General features: G+C 51.7%; 1 protein-coding gene across 2 annotated transcripts in view; it reads left to right on the top strand.

Moving 5' to 3' along the window:
* Positions 1-361: 361 nt before the first annotated feature.
* LOC309602376 (E3 ubiquitin-protein ligase NEDD4-like) overlaps positions 362-11,094 on the top strand; it is a gene marked incomplete at its 5' end in the record, with an annotated part of 193,670 nt that continues 182,937 nt past the window's right edge. For both annotated transcript variants that reach the window (XM_082335897.1, XM_082335896.1), the window contains one exon: positions 362-409. In XM_082335897.1, the coding sequence (XP_082192023.1) occupies positions 362-409 (48 nt within the window). The remainder of the gene's footprint in view (positions 410-11,094) is intronic.

The raw sequence follows: 11,094 nt of genomic DNA, 5'->3' as shown, positions 1-11,094 counted from the left end.
CGCCCCCGGCAGCCGCCCCCGCCGCTGGGCCCGCCCGCCGCTCCGCCCGCCCCGCTGGGCCGCCGCCGGGGCTCCCCGCCGCGGGGAGGGCGCGTTCCTGCGGCCGCCGCGAGCCTCAGCCGCCGGCGGGCCCCAGCGCCGCCCCCGAGCGGCGGCCCCGGGCAGCACCGCCCCCGGCCCCTTCCCGCCGGCGCTCGGCTCCCGGCGGCCGCCTTCCGCCGCCCGCGGGCGAGAAGCAGCGGCGGCGGCAGCAGGAGGCGGCGGGCGCCTCAGCTGGGCCGGGCCGGCGGCGCCCCCGCGAAGCCCCCGGGCAGGGCGGGCGGGGAGCGGCGCCCAGCGGGACGCCCCGCGCAGCGGCTCCATGGCGACCGCGGCGGTGGAGCCGGTCTACGGGCTCTCCGAGGACGAGGTGGGTCGGGGCGGGGGGGCGGCCCGGGCGCCCCCGCGGGTGGGGGCCGGGGCCGGGGGCGGTGGCGTGCCCGTGTGTGCCGGGGCGCGGGGAGCCCCGCCCGCCGCGGGGGGACGGGCGCCCTTCGCCCGCCGCCCCATCGCCATTAGCCGCCGCGGCGGAGGGGGGGCTGCGGGCGGCCGGTGCCGGCGGGCAGCCCCCGCCGGCCGGGCGAAGGTCGAGGGTCGGTCCGGGAGGGCGCCCGGCGGGCCCGCCCCGCCCCGCTCCCGCGGCCGCACCGCGGGGCTCCGCGGCCCCGCCCGGCGGCAGCGGCGGGCGGGCGGGGGGAGACGTGGCGGCGGGTCCGCGGGCCGAGCGGGGCGCCCCGGCCCGGTGAGCGCCGGCCGCCGCCCCGGCAGGTGCGCCCGCCCGGCGGCCGCCCGGCCCGCCCCGCCGCCGCCCGTGAGGGGCCGGGGCGGGCGCGGCTGGAGCCCCCCGGCGCCCCGCGGCCCGGCTGCCCGGGCCCACCCCGCGCCGTGCCGCGGGAGCGGGCTGCGGGGCGGGCGGGCGGGCGCTGCCCCGCCGCACAGCGCGGCCCGGGCTGCGGCCGGGTCCCCCCCCGCCGCCCCGCGGGGCGCCTCCGCCGGGGGCTGGTGGCGAACAAAGAGCCGGGGCGGGCGACGGAGCGGCCGTAGGTGGGAGGCAGCCGCTGCCTCGCCGCCGGGCCCGGTGAGCAGGCTCTGCCCCTGTCCCCGGGAGGCGGCGGGGGAGAGGCCGCCCCGCCGGGCCCCCGGCCGCGCCGCGGCGGGAGCCGGTGTCAAACGCAGCCTGGTGCCTAATGCCGATGGAGCTCGGTGAACTCGGTAGGACCGGCGATAACTAATCACCCTATTCCGGCTTTATCAACTGCCGTCTTCTGCAGAACCGTACGCAGCGCGAACAAATCAAATATGCATAAGCAGAACAGTGCACTTTATCTTAAGTGTTAAAAATTGCAGTTAATGCCCTTTTTATTTCATTGCCTTGGTGAGGTACTCCTTTTTCTTAGCAGGCAGCGTGATAAAGCACCAGAAAAGCGACGAGCTATGTTACCGTTCTGTGATTTCAGTGTATCGGCTGTTAGTATCGCGCACATTGCTTGCCCAGGTTGTATTTTTACAAGGGTGAATAATAATAATTATAACAATATTACATCCAGTTTTATGGGACTAAACACGAAGGGCTATCTGTCAGTCTTCCCGTGGTATAGAAGAAACTGGCATAAAAAAAAATAAAATCTTCTGACCGTAGAAGCTGCCAGACGATTTTATTACCTATTATGTTTGAATGGCACCAAATCTGGATGACTGTACCGTTTAATTCCAATTGGAAAGGAGGTTCTTTGGCTGGAGTGGGTGTTGTTATGAAGGGGGGGGATGGTTAGTTCTGCTTTTGTTGATTTATAAAGCTATGAGCGCAGTCTGATTTAAAATGCTCTGTATGTGTGCGAAGGTAGGGGAGAAGAGAGCACACTGCGAGAGCCTTGGGCGCTTAAGGTAGCGAGCACAAAACCGGAGGAGGATCCTTTCGTCCCTGGGTTGTTTTCACGAGCCTTGACGCGAGGGCAGGCCTGGCTGGCAGCAGCCGAGGCCGCCGGAGTCCCCCGGGCAGCTCGCTCCGGCCGGCTCCCCTGTGCAGGAGCGCTTCTGCGCCGCCCGACCCTTCAGGTAGCCCGGGCCCGCTGCCGGGAGGTCTGCGGTGGTCCCGCCTGCTCCCGGGGTGCTGGCGGCCCTGTAGGGCTGAAGGAAGGAGCGGGCCAGCGGGGCTCGCTGTCCCAGTGCGGGCACCCCACAACACTCGTACGGTGGCGGTTACGTGCTCTCGCAGTTCTGAGTGTATTAGGAAGCGTGGTCTGCGAGGGGAAGGGAGAGCTGTGAGCCACCCTGCCGTGTCCCGAATAGGTGCCTGGGAACATAACGCTGGAGTCTGGCTGCTGCTTTTTTTGTTGTGTACTCGCCGGTATCTTTTGTCCCTGCCTCCTTCCTCGACATATGCTGGTACTTGCACGGAATGTTAAAGAGAAACGAATACACGGAGAAATCCACTGGATGGAGAAGCAGGGCTGTTGGCTGTGCTGCTCAGCACCCCGCTCTCCGCTTTGGCTCTGAGGTGGAAGGGATCTCAGGAGAGCAAGGGCAGCTGCCGTAACGGTGCTCGCATCCCCTGCTGATAACGAGGGACCTGGCCTGCTAAAGGGTGGCCATGGCAGTCCAGGTAAGAAGAGGCATCTGTCGCTCACCTCCCGAGGTAAAACCAAGCTGTTTGGAAAAGAAGGGCTTGGAAAAGCGAGCCTTTGGTCTCTGCATAGTGACCCGTGGTGGTCCCACGTCACGGATGCCGTGATGACTGCAGCTGCCCTACGCGTGAGGAGCAGCGGACCGCTTCTTTGTTTTCTGTATTGCTGTAGAGTGTGACCCTGCTGGAGACTTCACAGAACGGAGCAGTGATCATCTGAAAATATGACAGGAGACCGCAAGTGGAAATAGTGTGGAAGAAAGAGGAAAAAGGGACAGGGTGAGGAAGGGCGTGGAGGAGAACGCGGGTGGTATCACGCAGCCTGATGGGCTGTAGTTCCAATACGCCAACAGCCTAAACCGTTGTTGAGTCTGTGGTAAACGTCTGGGCAAAGGCAAGCGCTGAAGGAGGAGTATCTCCCTTGGGAAGGCAGCTGTAAGCTAGCTTCGTTAAAGGTAAACCTAAAGAGTGGTTGAGAAAGGCAGGTATGTTTGCTGTTCCATTGCATGCTGGCTTCTGCGGATAATGACGTCCCATTAGCATTGGCTTGGACTTGTCTGAAAAGCACAATCTCTTTGCTAGTCTTGAGAGGCCGACTCATGTATGCGGACATGCTTAGGCTATTAATTTTTCCTTGTTCCTACCTCAGTTTGAAGTACAGTTTGCAGTTCTGTTGTATACGGTTTTACGTAGGGTTTTAAGTAGGCCTTACGTAGAACCGCCTCTCCTGAACTACTACTGTTTGCTGATTGGAAAAAGTAATTATTTAAATAGAAGCTAGACTTGCTTAATGGCTTCCCATAAAAATAGCAGTATCTCTTACAAATAATTAAGCATAGGCTTAACTTCTAGTTGCACAGTAGATGTACATGCCGGTAGGCCTACTTCATGTCTTAAATTAAGCATATGCTTAAGCGTTTGCAGAGTTTGTGCCTACATTAATCTCTGTAAATAGCTATAATTCTAGTGGATACCTTCAATATGGACATCTGTTCTTGTTTTGTTCAAATACTCTGATAGGCGTTAAGGCACTCGGTAGTTTAGGGACTTACTGAGTCACAGATGACAAGCCAACCATTGCATTTAGCCGCTGTCAGACTATGTTTTTCTTCAAATGTTGTTTTCATAAATCTGCCTCTTTGTAAATATGAGCTATAAAAAATTTTAGATTAATCTCTTAGTTAAAATTAGCTGTAAATCAAATTCTCTTCATACGAATTTTTCACTGTGAGGGTGGCTTTAGTGCCAGCACAGGTTGCCCAGGGAGGTGGTGGAGTCCCCATCCTTGGAGCCGTTCAGAAGCCACCTGGACGTGGTCCTGGGCAACCGGCTCTGGCTGGGGCAGAGGGGGTGGGCCAGATGAGCTCCAGAGGTCCCCGCCAGCCTCAGCCAGCCTGTGATTCCGTGCAGTGATATTTACATAGGCTACTGGAAGTTCAGGTGCTCTCATGCAATCTTTAAATACAAGTACGTTGAAAAACTTAAACCCTTTAGTAGCTGAAAATGCTTGTGTCCCTACACAGAGCCCTCTCCATCTAACCGAAGCTGCGTATCCATTGCACGCGCGTGGTTTGCAAGAGGGCCGTTGGTCAAACGCTCCTGTTATTAACAGCGACGGGGTCTTCAGTGCTGGCCTCGGGAGCGGAGAGAAGGGCGGCGCAACGGGGAGCACCAGCCCAAGGGACGTAAGGGATTTCCCCCAGCTGCTAGCGTTCCTTTGCTTAGGGAGTTCTTGAACCATTGACTGACTCAGCACCATTGATTTTTGGGAATTACTGGAGTCATCTCATAACCTGAATTTACTTTTTAACTGTCTTTATTCCCCCGCCCCCCCAAGAAGAAAGGAACTAATGTGTCCCTCAGAGAAGCACACCTGTCATTCGTTTCAGTTTGGGTTTTTGGAGTCCTGGAACTGCATGTGGCCCAAACGAAGTGGAAGTTTCCACAATTCCCTTCCCCGTTCTCAGTGTGCTTGGGTGGAAGAAAAACTTGCAGCTTCTTGTCTCTCATTTGGTTGAATACATAATGTGTCTCAAGAAAAAGATCCTTGAAGAAAGAGTAGCTTTTCATATTTTAAAATAGAGGCAAAAAAGACGTTCGCGTGTGAAAACTGCTCTCTCCGGTTCCAGCATTCTTCTCGTCTCTTTAACTTCCATGACTTGTGATTGAATGAACTGAAATTACAGGCTTCCTACTGAGGTGACATTTTGTCATGCATTAGAAATTGTCAAAAAGGAGCTTATGTTCATGAACATATCCTGATGCGTGAGATGTAATTGCATATGCCTTAAAATAAATAGTTCTGGATATAGTCACTGCAGCTTAACATTTTTTTCTCACCTTAATTCTTGTGTACTCTACTGGGCAAAGCATTTTTGTGAGAAATGAATCCTGAAGGATTCCAGGACCTCGGGAGCCTCTGTGGCACTCTGCTTTTCATGAGACGTGCTTTTGGTAAATACGAGCAAAGACGGTTTTCGGGTATGATGGAAATGGTACCTGTGGATGGGATGAATTCCTGCAAAGCATAGGCTTATCTGTATTTTGTCTAACATCAGGGTAAAGAATGAAGATCAGCTTTGCCACAATGATGTTATGGTGAAGTACAGCCTGGGCCGTGAGGTGACAAGGAATATGGCTGCAATACAATGGATAAAGTGTCTCTTTGGGGCAAGCTGGTTGAAAATAAGTTAGGCTGCACGACTTGGGAAGCTGACTTGTCCGTCTTGTGTTTACATGTTCCTGATGGATTTGTTGCTCTGGAGTGATCTCCCTTGAGGGTGTCTCCTTCCCTGTACTTGAATGTCATGTAGATGAAGTTTGTGTGTTTTGGTGCCGTCCGTGAGACGGGGCTGCAGAGGCTTCAAAAGGAAGATGTTATCGCACTGCTTACCGATTAACTTGATTTATTACTGAGGAAAAAGGCTTCAATTTTTCCTCCCCCACTTGACTCAGTGACAAGCAGTGACATAGGGGAGTTCAGTGCTGGATTTCTCTACTTTGCATTTTAAGCAAACCATAAATACTTGAAATAAGCCTGATGGTGAGTTGTTGGGGGAAGCGTCTGTGCTCTAGATGGCTGTAATTAGAGTTAAGGTAACGTTTCCTGATACATTGCCTCGATGGTAAAACTGTCTCTTGCTGCTCCCCTGCTTCTGCGCTGCGGCTGCAGGGCCAGAGGTTTTGCGAGCCCAGGCCGTCCCCGCGGGGCCCCTGCCAGGACTGGCCCCTGAGAAGGGGCTCCCAAGCTGTGTCCCCTCGTCACACTGGTTCCCAGCTCGGCGACTGGAGCAGCGCTGGAGGACCGGAGCAGCGCGGGCTGGGCGTTGTGGCACTGGAAGCGTGTTGGATGAATGACCAGGGCGCTGGGCATCGCTGCGGGTGACGTACCGGAGAAGCAGCTCGTAGACGGTCGCGGGCCCTTGTCGAGCGCTGCCGAACCTCAGCTGTGGGGTGGCAGAGCAGCGAGAGGGGGCCAGCCCGCCGCCGCCTGCACCGTCCGGCTCCCCTGGCCCCCGCTCAGCCCGCTGCTCGTGTGAAGCAGGAGGCTTTTATGTAGAAAAACCGCCTTGAGTTCCTGGGAAGATACACCTTCTGTGAACAGCACCGTCAGCAGAGGCGCTTTAAACAGAGAGGTCTGTTTTTTCTGCTCTGAATACTCTGGTTATATAAAAGCATAACTCTTTCATGGGAGCGTGAGCAGGGGCCTCCCTCGGTCACAGCAGTGACGCAGTGTCTTACTAATAAGCGATTCAGGATAGTAACTTTTTTATTGACTTTTTAAATGGGAAACAAAAATCTGTATTGGTTTTATAGATTCTAAGTGCATTGGCTTCCCAGGGATAGCAGGTAAAACTTCAGATGATGATGAAAAAGTGCAGATAAGGAAGCATTTCATAAGTGAAAGGGCTTGCGTATCTACTTGTGGCATAATAACAAAATTAATAGGCTGTGGTTCTCAGTAGGTCGATAGATTTTTATAAAAGCTTACGTTTTAAACCTGCTTTTAATGAGTTATGAGCATATTTTGGCCACTATTACTAAGTGAATTCTAGTTTTAATGTAAAATTAATGTAAGGACGTTTCAGGTGGTTTGTATTCAAATGTGGGTCTGAGGGAGCGAAGAAATGTTAGTTTTATGCCTGTGCCCATTCAGAGGTGGCCCTGTCTGTCCTCCGCCCCCGCTCGCTGTCAAGCGAGGAGGAGGTTCGGGAGTCTTGTCAGCGCGGGTGAGGGATGGGGCTGCAGGTGCTTCGGCCGCTGCCTTCGTCACTGCCCGAACCCTGCTGTCGGGGAAGGGACGATAAGCATCTCCTCGGGTTTAGTATTTTAGTATGTTATGGGCTGGCCGTTGGAGGGCACTGTGTAATGGTAAATGTAAACTCCAGGTTATCATCTGTTTCTGCACAGATACCATTTTCCTGGGAAGTAAACATGGACTGTGAGCCCCACACCTGCTGAGCAAAGCCTTTCTGCTGCCACAGCAGTCTTCTCGGTCTCAGGGGCACAGCTTTTGCTGGGAGTTAACTTTAGTGAATCTCTAATAGGGTTTTTTTGTGTTCTGTTTTGAAAATGTAACCAGGCCTGATGTGAGTGCCAAATGAGCTTGCCCTTCAGAAGGGAATAAAGTGAATGGCTTAGGATGTTGTGGGAAGGAAGAGTGCACCACTGCGCCTTGTAGGGTGGAGTTGCAGCTTCAGACAATGAGAGGTTCAGTGGGTTATAATATTTATCCTTTCTAAACCAAATGCAGCTCATTGTGCAATACGGACTATCTCCACAGGTGCTGTACGATCACATCAGAGATTGTGGGACTCGGCGCTATTATCTTTATTCATGTCATACTTGTGGGTAATGTTGCATGAAGCTGAAACAAGGCATCTGCCGTGGGGGCTATGTGAAGCAGCTGTGTGCTTGTGTCGCAAGATCTGATGTAGATGCAGCCTGTTTGGCAGCTAACTGATTTCAGCTGAATCAGGCTAAATTGACAACCTCTTAGCCCCAGAGGATTATATGGGGCCAGGACCTCTTGCTTAATTAAACTCTGTGGCATGTAAACTGGGACTTTTCTGAGCGAGCTGGAAACCTCTAGGCCTTTTAATAGCAGTGAGGGATGGATTATCTAACAGCTTCAGTCAATGAAACATCGTAGATGCAATATCAATGTGCAGAAGCAGCTTGATTTTAGGTAACAGTTTTGTAAATTTTGGTGTCAGTAAACAGAAAATCTCACCAGCTTTCGTAAATTTCTCCATCTTTTGCTTTCACTGCTACTTCCTCTTAAATGTTTGTTTTAATTGTGTCGAATAAGAGAGTTTTACTGTAGCAGTAAAAGCAATGCTACGAGGCAGCTCTGTCCCCTTTTAGGAAGAAATGAAGTGTAATCCTGTAAACGCTGTTATTTTCGGTAAGCTGGGTAAGAATGCAGCGGCAGGTTGGGCGACTCCTCCGACGTGCGCACCGGGAGAAAGGAATGTGGTTTTCCAGGCTGAGCTGAGCATGCCAGCAGTGACTTGGGCTGCTGCCATTTCATTATTAAAACCTGCCAGGGGTTTTACCTTCAGCCGGGACTAGAGCCGTAGCTTTCAGAAGTACTTAACCCGCTGTCGTGTCAACTTTTTCCAGCACGGGGTTCTTAAACTGCCGAGTTCCTAATGCTGGAGCGCTCCCTTCCCCTGCTCCCTACGTCTCTTCCTCTGCCCTCCCATAAAGAAGGAAGAAAAACAAAACCTTAGGAAAGGGATTGTTTTCTGCAAAGCAGCAGCAATTAACTAGTAATTAATTTTAAAATAAGAGATGTGGTTAAATTGCACAGGCCTGGAAGCTAACTGCAGTTAAAATAGTTTTTAAAAAACCCCACCAAAACAACTCAAAGCCCCAACAAAACAAATCCAAAAACTTGATTCTTGAAATGTATTATGAAATGGCTGTCTTCCAGATGATGTCTTGACTGGGCAACAAACTCAATGTGTATTTTTGTAATTGTTCATATTTTCCTCCCTCCATTCTTTTAACCTTAGTTCCTGTGCACTGGCAGGATGTAGATATTTGTCAGAATCCTGATTTCTAGGAATTAGGAGCCTTACTTGTAATCAAAAGAAATACCTACAATTCCAAGAACACTGGCAGGATATGAGGAATAACTCCATGAATGAGCTGTGCTTTGCACTTAAGCTATCGTACCTTATTTTTGTGCCTAACTGCATGGATTGGTGGTGTTTTATTGGTGTCATGCCAACTCAAGACAGGTTTTCTCTTTTTGAATGTAGTTTGCCTGCCGGAGAAGAGCAGAATTGTTCGGAGTGGTGCACAGTCATGCCGTCCTCTCTCCTTTGGCACTTCCTAGTTTTGAATAATCCTGGCTTGAGGATGGAAGTACGTTCATGTAATCTGTGCTTTTCTGTGTTTGTTTTTAATTGAAAGCAGTTCGAAGTCTCACTCTTTTTAAGCATCTTTATGTCGATGATCACACTGCGTTCATGGCAGGATTTCGGAGAGGTGGGAGTGATGAGTAACTCTCAGTAGAAGGCATCCTGGGATGATTCCCTGTCTGGTAACTGGGGCTGGGGGGGAAATCTCTGCTTCTGGCCTCTTCCTGGCGAGACTGGGCGTGAGGTCTTGAGCGTGAGGTCTTGCTCTGTAAGCCCTGGCTGGTGTCCGCGTGCACCTGGGGTGGCCATCGCCGCTCAAAGGGTGCTTTACTCTAATGTTCCCCGTGCCTACGGGGCGGGTTTTGGTTGTGTTTAAGGTCCTTGGAGGATGAAGAAGCATTTTATCTTCCAAGAATGAAGTGATCTGGAAGATAAACTAACAGCAAGGCAGATGGTTTTTGGGATACAATGAAGGGAGGAGAGCCAAAGGAATTTTTTTGTGCTTGTGCTCTGCTTGCGGTTGTCCTCCTCTATCTATTTATCCAGTTTCTCTGATGAGAGAGAGAATAGCAGGTCTCCTTCATGCCATGGAGTAACTTACGTAAACTGTCATCAACTTTTGAAATAAGTCAACAAAGTATTTAACTTTTTAATCATTGAGAAATTACAATAGAGACATTGGTTCACATTCTCAATGCTTTATTTTTTTCTGCTGAACACCAGCCAGGCAGCTTTTCTTCCTAGCTTTTGGTGTGTCTATATGAAATCTTGCTTCATTTCTTCTGCTAAATGAAAGCAGAGACATTTCACTCAAACTTTTTTGTCTATTTGTTTGAACAAACTTAATAAGTGATCATTTATTTTCTAAAAAAAAAAAAAAAAAAAAATTCTTGGCTGACTTCTTAAGTTTTCACCACTCCTCCTTATGGCCAGCTAGCGATAAGGTATTCTGGCCAGTGTGAAATGGAAACCGTAGTCTTGCAGATCCTGATTCTGCTGTGTCAAAAAAGAAATAATAGTAATTAAAAAAAAAAAAAAAACAAAACCGAATGAAAATGAAAGACTGACTTTCTGTTATAAACAGATGGCCTCACTTTCTGGGTTTTGAATTCAGAGATACAGATATGGTGTCTGAAAGGTCCTTGAGCCTTAAGTCCCTGGAAGCTAGGAGGTAATACCATTTTGATGTTGCAGGTTTTTGCCTGTATCTTACTCTCTTTAGTGTTTGCTTTTAGTCAGGACAGGAAGCCATTTGCTGGCCCAGTTGTACCTCTGGCTGGTACGGCTACACTTGTGAGTTAAAGGATGTCTTTTTGCGTCCTCCTGGTTTTTCATATTTATTTGCGTACTTCCTTAGGTAATATAGATCTGTAGAACTTAAATCGGAAAGGGCCAGTAGGTCGTCTGGCTCTGTAACAGCCAACTTCTGCCCCTAAGGCCACAGAAGTTGCAGGCTGTTCTGGACTAGCTCCCAGACGTCAGCAGCGTTGTGGTGGGACTTGCTGGGTGAACTAGGTCCGCTCTGGAGCGAGGCGAGCGGACGGGTTCCCCGGGCGCTGCCACCCGGTCATCTGCGAGGCAGAGCCGGATCCGTTCGGCAGTTTGATGTGGGGATCGCCGGAAGGCTGCCGTCACCGCCGCCCAGCTGCTGGGAAAGCCGCGCAGCTTTGAGGTGTGCGTTGTACCTCATGCCGAGGGTTCGATGGGTGGCCTTGTAGGGTCACAGAGATCATCGCCTCGGATCTCGGCTGACGTTGTGTGTCTAGTAAATCGCGGAGCGTCGCTCGAATATGCTACTGAATTCAAAATTATCTTTAAAGCTTTTCGGTCCTCACACAGCTGTCAAATGGCAAAGTGGGAAGCTGTTAGAAAAGCTAATTCCCCATTGTGGCGAGGAATTGGTGGAGGGGAGGTGACCAGGTGGTCCCAGCATGCCAGCTCTGTGCCAAGCGGAGGAAGGTAAAGTCTCCACGGGTTCTGGTGTGCAAGTGTCAGGTTTTGCGGTGGGAAGGAGGGGGCCAGGCTGAGGTGATGGAGACAGCCCAGGCACCTGGCAATGAA

This window comes from Platalea leucorodia (genome assembly GCF_965183815.1).
Source record: "Platalea leucorodia genome assembly, chromosome: Z".
Classification (NCBI taxonomy): Eukaryota; Metazoa; Chordata; class Aves; order Pelecaniformes; family Threskiornithidae; genus Platalea; species Platalea leucorodia.
The sequence above is the reverse complement of the archived record's forward strand: the minus strand, read 5'-3'. Positions and strand labels throughout refer to the sequence as shown.